Consider the following 19,980-nt stretch of genomic DNA (forward strand, 5'->3'; position numbering starts at 1 on the left):
TGGAGAACAGGTCTTATGAGGAGCAGCTGAGGGAACTGGGGTTGTTTATCCTGGAGAAAAAGAGGCTGAGGAGAGACCTTTTTGCTTTCTACAGCTACCTGAAAGGAGGCTGTAGCGAGGTGGGTGTCAGTCTCTTCTCCCAAGAAACAAGTGATAGGACAAGAGGAAATAGTCTCAAGCTGCACCAGTCAAACATTGTAACAGGCTGCCCAGGGAAGTGGTTGGGTCACCATCCCTGGAGGTGTTTAAAAAAATGTGTAGATGTGGCACTTTGGGACATGGTTTAATGGGCATGGGTGGGTGGACAGTTGGACTTGATGATCTTAGAGGTCTATTCCAACCTAATAATTCTATGATTCATTTTCAGTGTTTAATAACAACTGCATAGGTACATTTTACATGACACATGACCCGTATGAGCTTGATTGCTGCTACTGCCTACAGTCTATTTGGCTGAAGTGAGCAAATTTAGTCAAAACAAGAACGAGTCCCTCTCATTCACAACAGCCTGCCTTCCTTCTGTGGGATGGGGATGCAAACACCACCTAAGAAATTTCTGGTCTGTAGAAAGACCAAAGGCAGCCCATCAGACTGGAAATAGAGATTGGATTCACAACCAGGACTCAGATTTCTGGCCTGGATCAGAGAATTGGTGCAGCTGAGAGGACATGAAGAAAAAAAAAATTTTACTTGCTCCCAGTGTGGGTTGCCCTGGATTTGGCTGGGAGAGAATCATAGCCCAGCCGTGCTAAGCAGGTTGTTAGCAGTTTTGAGTCAGCCAGGGCAGCTGACCTGAGTTAACTACAGGTGTAGCCCATCCCATCATGTCAGTTTACCGAGAAGACAGAGCTCCTGTGGGGTTCCTTCTGTGGTTCCTTCTGCTTCTTTTCTGGCTTCTCCCGAGGACTCCTCCCTGGTCAGTTGTGATGACGGGACATTCATTTGGTAGGTGTAACTCTGTATATCTCTGTTGGTATTGGTGGTGTTTCATTAAATCTCTTTCACTTCTACCCGCGGGTCTACTTTCCTTTTACCTGACTCTCCTCCCTGGCTCTTGAGGGATTGTTGGGTGATAGAGTGATTATTACAGTTGAGCCCCAGGTACAGGCTAAGTGTAGACAATGGGTGGAATTGCGTTATTCCATTTCTCTTTTTCCAACCTTAAATCTCCAACAGGTGAATCAACGTGCTTTTCTATTTATCAGTGCAGCTAAGCTCCTAAAGCATACCACGACACTAATTGCTCCTCCTGCTCCCTGCCTCCTGTTGTTTTGTTAGAAGGGTCAATGTCCGTGGAAATACCTGAAAGTGAAGGAGGTATTTTTAGAGATGAACCTTGTACTCTTCATCTGTTTTCCTCATTCCTTGTACAAAAGCACCATAGAAACAGCCTTCTTTCACCCTAGGAGATTATTTGCAAATAATTTTTAATATATATAGCTTCATGTTGCAGATCCCCAGCTGCTTGACTATTCAGTGTGAGGAATGATAAGCTTTTGGACTGTTTGCCTTTGTTATCAGCTCCGTGTGTATTAACGTGACAAAGAGTTGTGCCATGGGTAGATAATAGCATGGGCGGATAATGGTAGTAGCAACTACCTAACCTGGTGAACAAATTAGTTGCACAGATTCTAACTTTATTGCATTGACAAGGTTTAATATTTTGCTAGAGGAACTCTATTAGATTTGCCCTGTGCCAAATACTTATACACCTCATACAGTTTGTTTTAGTGTGAATTCTGAATATGTGGTGAGTTTTCTATTTAAAAAAAGAAATGCCTAGGTGTAACTAACTACTTCTTATAGTCATACTTAATATAGGTACATGAGTACACAATTTGGGGGAGGGGGTTGGTGGCATTTAAAAAAAAAATTTGGATCAGAGTAGGTCCAGTTTAGCCTGTGGCAAATATTTTGTTTGTATTTTGAGTGTGGTGTTTTTGTGTTGTTTTTTTTTTTTTAAAAGAGTAAAAATTTTTAGACACTATTTGAAATCAAGTCCATTTAAAAACTGTAAGACAAAATGCTTTGAATAAGAACGTTAAAGTAGTTTGTTTTGAGATTATGTTTAAATTACACTTCAATAACATGATAATATTGATTTTTTTTTTTTTTTTTTTTTTTTTTTTTACATCGACTACTAATCTAAAATCCATTAATAGTTGTTTCAACTTTGGGGGGGGGGGGGGCGGGGCAGGGACCAACATAGGGTTTTTCTGACCTCTACTATTTAGTGTTTAATGCAGCACTCATTTACCATGGTGACGTGTGTGGAATAAATAGATAATGCAGACAGATGAGAGAGAATCCAGCTTTTAGCCCTAACCTCATTATGTTCCGAATATTAGGAAGGGGTTGTACTTAAAGCATCAATCAAGGTAGCCCCATTTATTGAGCTTTCAGAGACAAAATTTAACTCTTTATGTGGAGCAACTGAAGTTAAAATTTCACTTCAAAACTGATTGGAAGTGGGAATTTAATGAATGTGAGCTGAAAGCTAGCAGAGACTCTAAACAAAATGACGCTATCAATCATGAATGTTTTTGCCAGCCACACAAGGCTTCAGAAATTCAGAGAGAGTGCAGGGAGTTGCAGAACTTACCTTTGCTTTCCAGTGAGTCTGAGCTGTGTCATCAGCTGGTGTAAACAAGATCAACCGGACCAGCCAAATCTCTTTTTACAGTAACCAAAGCAGTTCTAGGGTAGAATTAAACTATAGGATGAAGCCCCGTTTTCCCCTTCTTCTCCTCAAAATGCTATTCATATGTCTGTATCTTAAATCATCACTTCTAATATTTTTCTCAAATGGCTTTACTGGAGGATAAAGAGAATGTCATAGTAGCAGAATGAAGCACAATTACATGCTCACTCTTTGTTCATGTTTTCCCTGGGATACCTGGCATGCAGGCATACCACAGAGAATAAATGTCTTGGTATTATTCATCTTCCGGAACTAAACTACACTTACAGAGTCAGCAGTGCTAAGGAGATGAATGGATTTTAAAGGCTGAGTTTTTCACCTGAGGCCGTGTCCTTCATTTTGATGAGACAAGCAAAGAAAAGCCACACCAGGCAGAAAATTAGTTCGAACAAGGCAGATAGAAAGCTCAATAAAGCAATGAGCACTATTGCATCCTACAGTACTGCTTATCCTGGTACCCATAGTCTAAACACTTCAGCACTGAGCCTCCACCACTCAGTGCCTTGTGATGATAGTATTCCCTTCAAGTCTCTCTGAAGTTCTTTGCCATAGCTGCTCTTGGGCAGCAGCAGAAAGCACAGAAGGTCTGGACAAAAGTTTCCTGTTCTTTCTTTGATCATCATTGAAGAGTAGTATCTTTGGGATCAGCCACCACATAGCTTGCTCCACCTTCTCCTTGTTATATTAGGATCTGCAGGACAGTTACAGAATCAGGGAACAATTTAACTTACAAGCCCAGCTGGTCTGAATGCAACATGTTTATATTACCAAGTGTTATTTTATAACCTTTTGTCTTTGAACTGGAATTGTGCTGATGAACAAAAGAGTGATATGGGGGGTAGGGGAGAAAAAAGAATTTTCCCTTTTAAAGAATTGGGAATATGTTTGATCAACATCAACATTAGGTTTTTACTGTCTGCTTTTGAAATACAGTAAGTAGACAGCAGGGCTGTAATTGTTTAGAAATGTGTTTTCAAGCCTCCTAAAATGCTGATGCTAGTGTGTAACTTAGGCTTTAATATGTACAGCATATCCCATAGGAAGTTGTAGAACAGCTTATTCCACAGGAATCGCAGTGAGGTGTTTCTGATTGTCACAGTACAGATGGAGATGTATAAAACAAAACCCAGGGTCCCCTCTGGTGTACAGTGAGGTTAGTAGAAATTCTGAAAAATGCCTTTGGAAACTACAGCTGACTTATCTGAGTTAACAATGACTGCCCTGGCTTTTCCATCCCACCTAGTCGTGCTGATGGTGAGAATGAGATTACGGAACGTTGTTTTGCTAACTCTTTGAAAGCTTAGAAAACCAAATAATGACTTTATTAAACTGATATTTTCATCATCTTTTTGTAAAAAGGGTCATAAACCCCAAGAAGTACTGTTATTAGTAGCTCACTTGATTCCTGCATGAAAGGATACGTGTACGTGAGGAGCTTTATGCATGTGCATTCTAACTAAAGGCAGGCCACAAGCAGCTGGCCAGGACTAGCTTTACAACACATTCTTACTGAAATCCTTGAGGTATTATTCCAAAAGGAAGGAAACTGCAAAGGCAGCAATAATAACTGGCTAAGGAAGAGTTTTATTGTTTTGCATTTGTTTTCTTCTCCCCTGGCAAATGTCCCTTTCCAGAATGTACAATAGACAACTGTTCAGCTATTTTTTTTTAGATGAGTTTATGAGCCCTAGCACGCTAAGAAATGTTTGACTTTTTAAATTTTGTCTGCTGCTGCTGTTTTTTATTTTAGAGCTTAGAATACTCCTACAGCTCACAACCAAGAAAGGAACAGCTCAGTGATAGCTATTGCAGTTGTAACTCAAATACAAAGATTGCAATTGGTAGGTCAGTTCTGAGCAATTTTCCATCACAATTGTTTCCTGCATTTGAAGCTATTAGGAGATGGTTTAAATGTATATCAGGGATTGGCTAGTATTTTATTTTTCTTCATGATCTTTGCCTCAGTTGTATTTAGATCTTCAACCTCTTCAATATGCCATTTGAACATAAACTGAATATAAAGCAAGCAAGCAGCTGGAAAGTAACACTTTACTAGTACTGTTCAGTATTGCTGATGAACTCACAATTCTGAGTAACTGTCTTCTGAAGGTACTGAGCTTCCTTCTGTATTTGGAAATACTCAATTAACATGTTAAGTCTTTTCACAAACTAGTACATTGTTAAAACTGAGTCAATGGACTGTGCAATTACAAGCTATTTGAGATGGTTTTTGCGTAGGCTCTTTGGTAACATTTGGTAAAATAGTAGCCATTATTTGCAAACACTTAGTAGCCTTGCAGTATGTTTGGCCTAGGCACATTCATTTCAGAGGAATGTTTCTGCTCTTTGAACCTGTTTCTCTGAGTAATGGCTGGCAGTCACTCAACAGCTCAGGCCCTCCTCTAACCTCTCAAAAGCTGTCTTTATCTCCATTACCCTCCTATTTCCTTCATGTGAGACTTTTCTTTCACTGTCAGGTTTCAGGCCAGGTGAGATTATGCTGTGGGTGTGGAAACTGCCCTTACTCCATGAAGCAAAGATGTAATCTTTGACGTCTGCTTTTGTGTCAGAATAGACACTGTGTCAAGGTAACCTTAGAATGAGGTGAGTTCTCCTTCTACACAGTTGGACAAATTTTGAGACACCACAGTGTGCTTTAGGGCTATTTTCCAGTCCTTGTCCTTTGCCTCATTCCACATCTCTGTGAAAGTCTATATTTCCAAGGTCGTCTTGTAGTTCAGTTTGGCCCTCCAGCATTGCCTGGGGCACCCAGAAATGCTGGCTGTTAGATTCCCCTTCTGGCTCATGCCGGAAGATAAGTGTCAACCTGGTTTACATTTATTTGCTTCAAGAACAAGGGGATTTTTCTTGTGTATATTTCAATTTGAGAGATTCAAATCATCCTAAATAATGTGCATGAAAGTTATATGTAGAACATCATGTATCTTTTAAATCTTACTTTGCACATTTTGAGACTTGAGTTTACCATCAACCTTCCCAATAAGCCAAGATTCTTAAATTTTGTGTCACCAATCACAACAGCTTTCTTCAGTTTGTCTCATTTATTTGTACTTAATTGAACAAATTAACCTGGGTTTTCAAAGATGCAGTGAATATTAATATGACTGTCATTGTTTAGTTTAGATAAGGAGTAAGACTTCTGACTAAGAAGCCAGTTTATGTATGGCTTGAAGTCCTTTCCCAGTTACACTAAATCTAGAACTCGCTCATTAAATGAAAGTAGTTTGCTTTTTTTTTTTTTAAATACAAACTCATGCTATATATCCAGGAAAAAATCTTGACTTTTAAGTCAATGGCAAAACTTCCTGTTGCTTATGACCTAATGAAGTCAGTGGTAAAATCATCTTCTGCCTTTCACTTCCCTCAAAAGTTCTGTTCTGCCTGATTGGTTTTGCTGATGCGGACTGTAGATTTGCCATAGTATTTGTACTAAGCAGCTCTCCACATGTGTTGAACTGCTATGCTGGACTTGTTTTGCCTGGAACACTACTCAACTACCCTTGATGCCCAGCTGAGCTGGGCACTGATGGAACTCCTCTTTGTGGAGGGTCAGTGTAACAGGCAGCTCAGATTTGTAATTAAACTTAATTTTGTTGTGTTGGAAATGGAAAGTACTACTTTGCTGTTAACTTGCTCCAAAAGAATACCGTTTAGTTAATTTAAGGGGGCTCTGAAGCAATGTAGGGGCAGACCCTGACTTGAAGCTTCTGGACACAGTGACACTGTATGGTCTTGCAGGAGGTTCCTTCCAGCTCTGATGCCATGAGTCCACACTGGTCAGCTGCAAATTATATGAAAAGTTTAGCTCTGAGTCCAGGTAATCTAGTATGAGATTTATATCTGGTCCAGAAAATATCTCATCTGAGAGATAAAAAAACCCCTCACCTCCTCTTTGTTCCTCTTTAGTCATTTGTTCTTTGAAATCTGTGTTTCTTTCACTAAAGAGGAGTTTGTGCTGCTTAGAAAATAACTAGAAGAAAACAACTTCAAGCCTAGCATTGCTTATATTGTGATTTAAAGTAAACCTTTACATTGGTTATCCAAACAGAATGTTTATTTTGAGCTTATTTCTCCCTGGATTGACTACTTTCTCTGGGAAGACCTGCCAAGTCTAATTGCCTCCATATGACAGATGAGGGACTTCATGTCAGGAAGGTCTGCTCCTTGCTCACCTGACCCTCTCATGGAGCAGGGCTACAGAACATGGCCTCTTGAGCTGTGAGGAAAAGAAACCTCTGCATGGAAGGATTTTTTCATGACAGGTTTTTCCATAAAGCCTGTTTTATGTTCTGTCATTCAAAGCCAGGACAGTATCAGAAAAAGCCATACAAAGCTGGCAGCAGCTGGAAGAGGGTCAGTCAGAAGTGTAACTCCAAGAAGGCAGACAGAACAGCTTAGTCCTTATTAATAAGAGGTGAGAAAAAAAATTAATTTGCATTATCTTCCAATGTGTATTTTGAGAAGCTATATTTGATTTATGGGACTTATTTAGAATTTGTTTTATATTTAACAGGTATTGTAGGGAAGGAGTATGAAAAGTTCTAAACAAAATACTTAAGGATTATTTTTTGTGCTTGTTGTAATAATTTGTAACTGCTCTCTGGTAAGGCTTCAGACCTGACTCATAGTTATAGTTGAGTTTAATGCCAGGGAAACTACACTGATTTCCATGAGACTGGCATGAAACTGGAATAGCAAGGTGGTGAATCGGGCATTATAATTCCTTTCTGAGGTTCATGTGATGTAAACAAATACATTTAGATTCACATTTGAGGTTTGTAATGTCTTCAGTTTCTTCCAAACCAGATTACAGTCTCAGGACATATGTTTTAAAGAAATTTTGATCTGTGTAATTTATGAAAGGTGGTTTTATTTCATATTCTTATGGCTGTGCAGTTGAAAGTGGGTCCTTGGATACTGTCTGTATGATGTTCAGGGATATAGATGTTGTTTGGATCAGATGCTGTTTGTGTTGGGAGGAACAGGATGATCAAAGTCAATGCCGAAACGAAAAGAGTGAGCATCATTAGGAAGGATTTGGTCTAACAAAGGAAATTATTGCCCCTGCTCTCAGTACTAGTAATGGCTACTTGAATATTGAAGGTGGGAAATACAGAGCTATGTGAATATAAATAGGTCAATTTACCTGGAAGTAAAATTTTAAATATCCAAACAGCTGATTCATCCAGACTGTGACATTTTAGTGAACTATGAAGGGCTGGCTAAGTCAGGAGTTAGCTGGGAAAAGTTGCCCTATGATAGCCAGAGTGATGAGAGGTCTCTTGATGATGGTACTGTCAGGGTAATGTGGGACCTTTCCCATGTTACACAACTTCCTTGTAAATGCCCAATAGAATAAGCATGCAAATGCTTGTGTATATAGCAAATTCCTCTGTCTCCTATGTTTTTATTAGCATTTCCTATACAAATCTTGTTATTAGTGTTCCCTAAAGGGCCATCAGTAATTTACATGCTGATTAGTGTGTGAGATGCAGCACAATGTACGAAATGTTTTGTCAGCACTTGACTGAGGAGGGGAGCAGACCCTCCAGCTACGTTTACCACAGCAGCTGGGAAACTGGAGTTTAATGAGGTGCTTTTGCAATGTGAAGATTTTCAGAAACATACTCACGCCAGGAGGGCTTACCAGGATATTTTTTTGTAATTAAGTGTAATCACATCTATACCCATACTCAAGTTTTCATTGCTAGATACAGGCAAAAAAAAAAAAAACAAAAACAAAACCAAAACCCACAGCAAGCAAAAGTCAAACAGTTAACTACATAAGCATTTTTTATATTTTTCTGTTTGGACTTCTTTCCTCTTCTTACCTCAGTGGTTTAGTAAAAAGCAATGAGATGCTAGTTGATCTGGCAATGCATAGTTAGAACTCTGGCAAAATCAAAACAGTAAGTATTTTTAATCTTACTTTGCCTTCTGGAAGAAAGGAAAAGTAGCTTTCGTAGCAGGAAAAAAACCCCCAAATAACATTATTCCAGACAATTTCTAAATCAGATTTTAATTAGCTTGTTTTACAAATGCCAATGGTAAATACAAATGGTGGTGGTCAAACACCAGTGAGGCAAACACGTAGATTTTAAAAATACTATTTTACTGATGAAGCTATCGAAATGTGAAACGACTGAAACCAAATTTTCTGAAAATTTGAGGTTTGCATGCTGCTAAGTAGCAGGAGGATGAAGAATTATTTGGAAAACTATCCATTTCTTTTCTTGGTGCCTAAAATTGTGTGCCGTTTAAATGAAAGGTTTTGAAACAGGTGATCTGCCTTGTTGAACAATTAGCACACAGCAAGGCTGGGAGCAGAGCTCTGCTGCCCAGGCACACAAGAGTCCCCCAATCCCACAGCAGCAGGAGGGCACCACCCTCCTCTTTGTCACAGGAGATGGCTAAGTGGAGCCAGAGCTAGGAAAATCATTTTCTTTTTCCAGCTGTGTCATCATTGACCAAATTGATTAGAAGTCAGCAGTCGGTTCATCTCTTTCACATTTTTTGAGAGAGAAAGCTTTGCTCGTGGACATGATACTGTTTGGCCATGGAGACATTTCGTCAAAACTAATGAAATTAAACTGGCTGAACTATCACATAGCTGCAGCATTATCTGATTTGTCTCTGTGTTAGGGTGTCCTGCACTAAAGTTTGCATGTGAAAGCCTGGATCCATGCTTCTGTTCATCTACTTTGCTCTCTCCGGTGGCACTGTTTATACATGAGTGGGGGCAGGATTATAATAAGGATCCAGACTGACAGTGACATTGTGTCCAGCTCTCTTCTTTCAGATTCAAACCATTCTTGTTTAAATCATTCTTTAACTAAAACTGGTTATAGACATGCGGCTCATGGGCTATTTCCACTACCTGAGCAATTAAAAGTTATTGTGCATATTATTTTTAAAGGAAAATTTAGACACTATGACAAAAACTAACCAAATCCAAAGTTCTATCAGCCCCCTATGGCTCTTATCTGAAAATTCTCAGCTTTATATTCCCAAGGAAAATTCCAAACTCTCTACAAGAAGCTTTCTTCAACAATTCTACCAGCCTTTTTCTGAGTATCTTTTGTGTAAAAGCTGACCGCTCTGACCTGTTCTGTTCCTCCAGAACCGCCTGACTGAAACGCTACAGAAAAGGCTTTTACTTGCTCTTGCCAAGGGGAAAGAAAGCAGGGTACTTAGCTGGATGAGATAAGCCTTTGCTGGATGACTCCACTGCAGCGCCCATGGGTGATATCAGAGGCCAAGTCTTTTAAAATAGGTCACCTCTTGCCCTGCATAGCTGCTCCAAGTGCATTAACGTTATCCAGTGGGAGAAGAGAGGCAGATGACTTTTGGTCTTACCCTAAAATGACCACAAGGCTTTCCCCAGCATGGTCATGCTGTTTTCACAACAGTGGAAACTCATGGAAAAAGCGATCAGCAACATCAAGCAGTTGTCATCCTAGCTATAACTAGCCTCCTTACACTCTGTTCTTTTCTGACCTCATGTAATGGCACCTTTGGGGTATCCACTGCATATTATATCAGCTTGACTGGGTGGATATGTAATAAACATTCAAAAGAGCTCTGCTAACAAGAGCATTTGGGAGACAGGAGGAATTTATGGCCAAATAGTTCAGTAAAGAAATTCAGCTTATAATTATTAATGCATTTGAGAGGGATTTAAGGGTGGGAAATGCATGGCTTGTTTGACTTCCAAAAGTGAATACGTCTGATATGCAGTAGCTAACTGATAATGTTATTTCTTACCTTGTAAATTCCATTCTCATCATAAAGTTTGTTTGTCACAGAGATTTTCTACATGGAATGTCTTAATGCCTGAACTGACCTGTTGTAGTGAGAGCATGGATTTCCACATGCATTGACTCTCACAAGGACACTTAGTGAGACTGTTATAAGCGCATGCTTTCATTAATTTATTTAGACTCCTTTCAAAGCATTGTAAGTTACACTGGAAGAACACTGTTTGTCCAAGGAAGAATGTTCACACAAGTATTAATGTAATCCTTCACTTAGACCAATATGGCTCTAAATGCCTCCTCAGTTAGAGAGCTCTTGAATGAGCTCCAGGCCACAGGACACTCCAGCTCTGCAGTCTGTCACCACCAAATTTCACTTTTTACACTGTGGACTTTTTTACAGTGGACTCTTTCCACTTTTTTTACAACCCCACTGTCCCTGTCTCTCATTACTACCTCAGCTACACACAAGCACTTCTGTCTTCCTTCTGTGTCCCCCTTGCCTTTTATCTTTTCTCTCTCTTCTACAGAAAGAATTCTTGTTTATTTTCTACTCTCTACCTCAGTCCATGGCATTCAGGGATCTTAGATTCCCTTGTTCCCATTCCTTGTAACCTCTCCTTAAAAATGTACACTCTCCATTGAGTCTTATCCACCAGAACGTCAAAAATAAGCATGCAATCATCTTTATGTCCTCAAAAATAAATGCACACCAAAATATACCATTGACCAAATAGCTTCTCCAGTCAGCTCTACCTTTTTCTTAATCTCACAACTGACTTGAAACACTTCATGTCCTCAAGTTTGTCTCTTTTGCTCCTTTGGGTTCATTTCTGATCTCTGTTTACTGGATTCGAAAGACTATTAGTTTCTGTGATTTTTTTGTAAGTAATTCTTAAATTTCCATGTTGTCTGATGCTATTCATTGGCACTATTTGCTCTGTGCAAATCCATGTTTGGGGCAACGAGGAACCCCCTCCTCGCCCACCTTGACCCCCCAGGTGCCTCTGTACAACAAGTACGATGCTCTGGATGTGGAAGGCCAGTCAACAGATGATATGGATGACAGTCCATCTACACTAGAGGTGTCACCAAGGTCAGAAAGGCCTATGTCCTTTGTCACAACTACCTCCGTGAGGAAAAAATGACAGGTTATAATTGTAGAAGACTCTCTTCTGAGGGGAAGAGAGGGTCCAATATGCCAGACAGGACCCCCTCTTAGGCAAGTTTGCTGCCTCCCTGGGGCATGGGTTAAGTACATCACTAGGAAACTCCCTAGTTTGGTACGGCATACAAACTGTTACCTGTTACTGCTCTTCCATGAGGGTGGTGATGAAGCTGCATGCAACACATAGTTCAAGAGCAATTGGAAGACTTCAAGGTCTTGGGACAGCTGGTAAGGGAATCAGGAGAACAGGTTATTTTTTCCTCTCTCCTTCCAGTCGTGGGCAGCAACATTAGAAGAAACAGATGGACACAGTTATTAATATGTAACTCTGGGGCTGTTGTCACTGCCACAATTTTGGTTTTTTTTTGATAACAGAATGACCTTCATGACACCAGGCTTGCTGGAGTGGGATGGGATTCACCTTTCTCAAAACAGGAAGAGGGACTTTCCTCAGGATCTTGCAGGACTCATTGACAGAGCTTTAAACTAGACCTGAAGTGGGAGGGGAATAATATCCGGCTTCGCCATGATTAGAGGAACAGGGTGCTAGCGATGGCCCTCAGCCTGTTGCTCTGAGGCATGCTGGGTACACTGCACATGCTTGAAGTCTTATGGAGATGAGCTAGAGGCTCCTGAGCTAATAGAAGCCAAGAGGGAAACACCAGTGAAATACCTCAAAGTATTTAAGGGATGTTCCTCTAAGAGTCACATTGCCAACAGCCCAGATGAAATGCCTCTACACCAGTGCATGCAGCACGGGCAACAAACAGGAGGAGCTGGAAGCCAGTGTTGCTAGAAAGCTACAACTTGGTTGCCATTACTGAAACTTGGTGGGATGAATCCCATGACTGGACTGTGGCTGTTGATGGCTACAGGCTCTTCAGAAGGGACAGGTGAGGAAGGAGTGGTGGAGGCCTTGCCCTCTACAGCAAGAAATTGATAGAGTGTGAAGAGCTGTCTCTGAAGAATAGCCATGAGCAGGTTGAAAGACTATGAGTAAGAATTGGAGACCAAGGCAGCAAAGGTGGCTGGCATCTAACTACAGGCCACCCGACCAAGGAGAGCCTATGGATGAAGTCTTGTTACTCTAGCTACAGAAGGCTTCATAGTCAAGCTCTCATCCTTCTGAGGGACTTCAGCCACCCTGACATCTACTGGAAAAGTAGCACAATGAGCTGTAGGCAATCCAGGAGACTCCTGGAGTGCATGGAGGATAACTTCTTAAGCCAGGTAATAGCCCTACTAGAGGGGATGTGATACTGGACCTGATGGCCACCAATGTGAGCTAACTAATCAGTGATGTCAAGATTGGAGGCAGCCTGGGCTGCAGTGATCACACACTGGTGGAGATCACAGTCCTGAAGGATATGGGTCAGGCAAAGAGTAAAGTCAGGACCCTGAATGTTAGGAAAGCAAAATTCCAGCTCTTCAAGGAGTTAGTCAATAGGGCCCCCTGGGAAGCTTCCCTCAGCGACAAGGGCACAGAACAGAGCTGGCAGATCTTTAGGGACACTTTCCATAGAGTGCAAGAGCTCTCGATCCCCAGGTGTAAGAAATCGGGAAAGCAAGGCAAGAAACAGACATGGCTGAGTCAAGACCTGCTGGTCAAACTCAGTGGCAAGAAGGAAATACACAGGCAGTGGAAGCAGGGATAGGTAGTCTGGGAAGAGTATAGTCTGGGAAGAGTATAGGGACACTGCCTGGTTGTGTAGGGATGGGGTCAGGAAGGCCAAGGCACAGCTGGAGCTGAACTTTGCAAGGGATGCAAAGAATAATAAAGAGCTTCCGCAAGTATGCCAGCCAGAAAAGGAAGGTTAAAGAAAGCATATCCCCTCTGATGAGCAAAACCAGTGAGTTAGTAACAACGGATGAAGAAAAGCCTGAGCTACTCAACAACTTTTTTTCCCCAGTCTTCACTGGCAACATCTTTTCCCAGGCTTCTTGAGTGGATGGGCTGCAAGACACGGACTGGGGGAACGAAGTCCCTCCCACTGTAAGAGAAGATCAGATTTGTAACTACTTGAGGAACCTGAACATATACAAGTCTGTGGCACCTGATGAGTCGCATCCCAGAGTCCTGAGGGAATTGGCTGATGTAGGTGCCAGCCACTCTCTGTGATATTTGAAAAGTCATGGCAGTCAAGTGAAGTCCCTGGAGACTGGAAAAGGGAAACATTGCACACATTTTTAAAAACAGTAGAAAGAAGAACCCTGGCAACTACTGCCCTGTCAGCCTCACCTCTGTGTCTGGGAACATCCTGGAGCAGATCCTCCTAGAAGCAGTGCTAAGGCATATGGAGGACAGGGGTGATTCGGCCAGCATGGCTTCACCAAGGGCAAGTCCTCCCTGACCAACCTAGTGGCCTTCTATGATGGAGTGACTACATCAGTGGACAAGGGAAGAGCTATGGATGTCATCTATCTGGACTTCTGTAAGGCCTTTGACACAGTCCCCCACAACATCCTTCTCTCTAAATTGGAGAGATATGGATTTGACGGGTGGACTGTTTCGTGGGTGAGGAATTGGCTGGATGGTCACATCCAGAGGGTAGTGGTCAATGGCTTGATGTCCAGATGGAGATCAGTGACAAGTGGCATCCCTCAGGGGTGTGTACTGGGACCAGTGCTGTTGAATTTCTTCATCAACAATATAAATGGTGGAATCGACTGCATCCTCAGCAAGTTTGCAGACAACATCAAGCTGAGTGGTGCGGTTGATACACCTGAGGGACAAGGGGCCATCCAGAGGGTCCTGGACAAGCTTGAGAAGTGGACCTGTGTGAACATCATGAGGTTCAACAAGGCCAAGTGCAAGGTCCTGCACCTGGGTTGGGGCAATCCCTGGTATCAATACAGGCTATGGGAAGAAGGGCTTAGGGGTTCTGGCGGATGAAAAGCTGGACATGAACCAGCAATGTGCACTCACAGCCCAGAAAGCCAACCACACCCTGGGCTGCATCAAGTGAAGTGTGGCCAGAAGGTTAGGGGAGGTGATTCTCCCCCTCTACTCTGCCCTTGTGAGACCCCACCTCAAGTACTGCATCCAGCTCTAGAGTCCTCAGCACAAGAAAGATGGACATGTTGGAGCAAGTCCAGAGGAAGTCCACAAAAATTATCAGAGGGCTGCAGCATCTCCCCTATGAGGACAGGTTGAGAGAGTTGGGGTTGTTCAGCTTGGAGAAGAGAAGGCTCTGGGGAGACCTTACAGTGGCCTTCCAGTACTTAAAGGGGGCCTGTAAGAAAGATGGGGGCAATCTTTTTAGGAGAGCCTGTTGTGATCTGACAAGGTGTAATGGTTTTAAACTAAAAGATGGTAGATTTAAACTAGATATAAGGAAGAAATTCTTTACAAGGAGGGTGATGAAACACTGCAATAGCCTGCCTGGAGAGGTAGTAGATGCCCCATCCCTGGAAACTCTCAAGGTCAGGTTGGATGGGGCTCTAAGTAACCTTATCCAGCTAAAGATGTCCCTGCTCACTGCAGGAGAGTTGGACTAGATGACCTTTAAAGACCCCTTCCGACCCAAAGTATTCTATTATTCTATGATATGAATGATTTCTCTAACTCCATACAGGACCAGTTCTGGTGCCCAAAGTTGCCTGTCATGTAAGTGCTGGTGGGTGAAAGGCTGGAAACTGTCCAGTTCAGGTAGGTTTAATGTCACCGCAGTAAGAACATGAAGCGCAAGTCCAAAGTGTTAGAGTTGTGTGCATCCTTAGGAACAAGACCTGAAACCCAACAAAGCTGCTGATTACAGTTTTTGTTCCTTACCCAAGCCTCAGCTTGGTTTTACAAAACACATTTTTAATCTGGGCATTTAGAGTTTCATGAAGCAATGGGATGTAACATACTTTTCATTGTTCTCTGCTGAAAGCTCCTGATTTATTAAAATTTCAGCCTCCAAACTAAATCCAGGATCCTGAGGTAAAAAAAAAATCCAATGTTGAATTATTGAAGTCTGCATCTGTTTGGTACACAACTAATAAGAAAGATTACAAGCACGTAAATTATCACCCATTTAGCCAGCCTAGCTTCATACCCCAAAGCACTTTGCAAAGGCAAATAGATGCTGGTATACTTAAATAGGCACTGCTATACTTATTTATAGGTAGGGAAGTCAAGGAAGAGATTAGTCACCTTACCAAAGTTCGTACAAATGTCAATGGCAGGAACTGCCTTCCTGATTGTTCTGTCTAATTCAGTATCTGTGGGACCATGCTTTAGTAATCAGCACAGTTTTCAACTACACTTTTTAACCTCAAGTATAAGCCATCTGAATGTCTTTCATATAAAGATAATGGGAAATATATAAATTGAAAAAATTCAGTAAGTCAATCAATTAATGTTTGCAAGATGCACAGATACAATGGTAAAGAATACAATAGAAGATGCAATTGGTCTACCTGGACTGGCTCTTCCCCTCATGCACAGCACAGCACACCACAAGCAGCCAATATCTAGAGAATAAATGAGATGAAGTGATGTTGCCTGGACCTAATTCTTCCCTCAGACCTACATTTACAGATCTGCCACACCTCAGTGGAAATTGCACAGTGACGTCTACTTGAGGTTAAAAAGTGAGGTGAGGTTGTTGATTATTATTTGAGTCAAGAAGAGACCTTCATGAGTTTGCTGCACGTCATTTGGTAATCAAGACTTTTCCGAACATAGAAAAAATTGCAGTCCCTGGGCAAAGCAGCCACGTGTCCCAACAGCCATCGTTGAGCACAGAGCCCTGCTCTGAACCTGGCCAAAGGACTTGATGCTAAAGAAGCTCCATCATTTGCTGTTGATTCACAGACAAAAAATGGGAGTTAAGTGCTTTAGATGCATTGCTTATGTCTAAATGCTAATCATGGCCTCTGGTTTTCTGAGATACACAATAGAGAAAGAAAAGCTGTAAATCAGAAGGGTAATTTCTTATTTACAATAGTGCTGTAAGGTTCAGGGCAGAGCTGCAAGGCTTAGCACTTAGAAATGTTTTTGTACTAAGTTTTCTCTTTCTGTATCTTTCCTTCCTCTAGAAAAAGATGAGAAGAGAACAAATATCTCACAGGCAGAGGTAAGTGAATTTATTTTTTAAAAAAACTTAGGTTTTTATTTAACTTGTCACACCATCTCAGGTACACAGCCTTTTAAGGCCCGTCACTTTCAAACAAGGGCTATGTAAAGCTGTGCTGCGTCTCAGCTCTGCCAGTTCTCCCTTCTCCCTGCAGCAGGGAACAGGGAAAGGCAAGTGTCCCCCCTGCCTGGCTGCCATGCCCTGGCAAGTCATAGCAAACCTGGCCCAAGGTGAACCTGCCAAGTCATCTCATCCAGCATTGCTTTGAGTCTGCAGATCACTGCTGGTCTACAAAAGCATTGCAGTCTTCTCTTCCCATCATTTGCCAAGCCCAAGCAGGCAGTGAATTGATGTTGTTTGCACGGGAGTTAAAAAAGTCGACTCCTCTGATCTCATTTTCTAACCTCCTCTTGCATAGGTACTCTAATTCCCTGATCTCTTTCTCCTTCACTCTTTGCTCAGAGAAGCAGGCAGTGCTTTAAATAGCAGTAGGAGGTATTGATTGGTTGAAATTTGGACTCAAATACAGACTTAGTAAGATGTACCGGGGTGAGGATCAACAACCTATCCCACAGTGTTTATAAACAGCTTTCTCTTTCAAAAGCAGGCAATATTTTATTTATAAATGTTATCATTCCACCCATTGTGATAAGGTAAGGTAATAGCATTTGCCACACTTTTGTGAAAGTGATTTTCTTAGGAGCTGTCTCAAATGTTCCTTGAAGAAATAGATCTGATTAAAATTCACAGACTATATACTAGTCAAAGTACTCAGGGGAAAAAGGCATTTTTAGCAAATATTTGGGAAAAAGCAACATCGTTATGACCAAATACAACTAGAAATTGATTAGATGAGGAAAAAATAAAGCTTATCTATGCAGATATTTTTTTTAACCTTTTTTCTTAGCAATGTGATGCGGTTCTTACATGTCCAAAAGTTAGCTATGTGTATGACCTTATGTAGTTTTATTATCCTTTGTATATGGACATATTTCATGTTGGTCTAATATGGATACCAATTTAATTTTTCATTTTTCGTTTTTCAGAAGTTGCTCTGCTTTAGCACTGGAATATATTCCAGTTAGGTTTTGCTAACTATACATCTGTATACTTATACTACTATTACTCTGTGTAATTTTACTACCAATATTTTGGAATAATTTATCTTTTCTCTGTAGATGTGATTTTGTGACCATGAAATTTTAACTGTGTCTAAATATATCACTTAAATCAGGCCCAGTTAAAGGCTCAGTGATTTGTTGTTGAAATTATTCTTTTAGGAGTAACAGAACCCATTGAAAAAGTGCAGGGGGAGGGATCTTCCATTTATTTATGTAAAAAATTATGTATTAATAGTTTCAGTACTACCTTACCTATATACATAAACATTCGTTACATGTATTTTACTGGAATATTGGTTAACGTAAATCTTGCAACTATTTTAATATATGTAAACACTTACTTGTCTTATATGAATCAGCTTCATAGACTGTTAAAAGCACAGACTATCTTAATTTTATGCTTAACAATACTCTTTTAGAGTGAAGGGTAATTTTCAGTAGTATTGGGTCTGTTTTGCTTGGGAGCCATAAGGGTTGTCCGTTAAACATGTGGTTTTTTCTGTCTAATCTTAGTTTTCCCTGTATGCATGAAAGCCAGGGAGCTGATATCAGATTTATACAATATAATTTTCTTTGAAACTTCAGAGTGCTGTGTGCATCCTCTGAAAGCAGCTGTGGGGCAAGACCCGGAGCTGCCATGACCAGAAAACTCTCCCCATGCCCATCTCTTACTGCCTCTCTCTGTGTTCTGTCCCCCCAGTCCCAGAGCGCCTCTCCAAAGCAGAGGAAGCAGAGCGTCTTCACCCCGCCTGCCCTCAAAGGTACTGTGCAGGTACTGTCTCTGCCCTGGCACCCCGGCTCTGCCTCTTCCCTCGCGGGGCAAACACGGGGCACCAGCAATGGCTCTCTGCCCCTGAGGAGCACAGCTGTGAAAGGTTCATGCTTAGCCATCGTGGGTTTCACACTTTGAGGTGACTATCTGCCATTGACTACCTGCTGATGCTGACTGTCCATGTATCCTTACCAGTAGCAGTGGCAAATTTATCTTTTTTTTTTTTTTAAAAAAGAAAAAGCTTCTTTTTCTGCAAAGGCTTGATACTTTTATTAGTTTGATATAACAGATAATTCAATGCCGAACTTTGAAGAGAGCTCCTTGAATACATATGTTTTATCAGCGCTGGCCCCATACATCTCTCTGGTTCTTTTTTAAACTGCTCCCATATATCCTGCCTCCCTTTCCAGGCAACTGTGAAAAGGAGAATAGCCAAAACTGTGGGCTCAGTATCTGGTCATAGGAAGCGTGAAGCCTTTCTTGTGAAGATAAGGAGAAATGAGAAATCTCTGTAAATGATTAAAGGGCTTATATGCTTTTCAGGAATGAACATAATTGCAGCAGGAACATTAGCTGGGATCAGAACAGCTACATTTAGGCCTTGTTTCTCAAATGGCTCTGAACAGAACTTGACTTGATGGTGCTTGCAGCGAAGCAAGACCTGTAGTGATTCACCAGCATTTCTGACTGACACTTGTCAGTGCGGGATTATTTTCAGACTGCAGACCAAAGGCTGTCGTACCAGGTGTCTCTTGATAGGTAACGAACATCCTAAGTTTCCATTCCTTCTGCTTAACGCAATTTATTACCTGGCAAAAAAGGTAGGATATCTCATTTGTTGTGTGAAATACTGCTGCTGTCATTAGGTAATTTACCGTATCAGCCAGTTCTATGTGTCTCATTCTGTAGCTTCAGTTCTCTAGTACTTGTCTTAGCAACACTTAAAACATCACTCAGGTGCCGAACAAGACTTACTATCTATTTGTCAAAATGGGCTAAAGTTTGTGTACTGGATATTATAAATAATCTTATTACAGTCAATTATAATAATTTGTGGAAGGAAGAGGTTTTGCATGGGTATCAATAACATCTATTGATCTCACTGCTGTTTTATTTTGCTGTACAAACCTAAACTAAATACTGTACAAATGAGAGGAGATAGAAGGACCTGTTTTACAGAGCACTTCAAGGACTGCATCCTACTCGGTGTTACTTTAATATCCTGCTGAGATCTGGGGAAGGACTTGGCATAGTTTGCTTCTACATCAACTTAATTCCCAGGAAACGCTAGGAATGTAGGAAAGTATGTGATTCAAGATAGAACACAACTAACCTGAAGTATCTTGTAAACAGAAGAAAGTAAAGCACAAAATGCCTCTC

The 19,980-nt window shown here is 41.2% G+C and overlaps 1 protein-coding gene across 2 annotated transcripts in view; it reads left to right on the forward strand.

Annotated features, from left to right (window-relative positions):
* The window catches only part of PPP1R1C (protein phosphatase 1 regulatory inhibitor subunit 1C), a 57,610-nt gene that overhangs the window by 9,464 nt on the left and 28,166 nt on the right, over positions 1 to 19,980 (forward strand). For both annotated transcript variants that reach the window (XM_009953183.2, XM_086465821.1), the window contains exons 3-4: positions 16,670 to 16,707; positions 18,529 to 18,589. In XM_009953183.2, coding sequence (XP_009951485.1) covers positions 16,670 to 16,707; positions 18,529 to 18,589 — 99 coding nt within the window. The remainder of the gene's footprint in view (positions 1 to 16,669; positions 16,708 to 18,528; positions 18,590 to 19,980) is intronic.

The sequence above is a fragment of the Leptosomus discolor genome, chromosome 5 (genome assembly GCF_034619465.1).
Source record: "Leptosomus discolor isolate bLepDis1 chromosome 5, bLepDis1.hap2, whole genome shotgun sequence".
Classification (NCBI taxonomy): domain Eukaryota; kingdom Metazoa; phylum Chordata; class Aves; order Leptosomiformes; family Leptosomidae; genus Leptosomus; species Leptosomus discolor.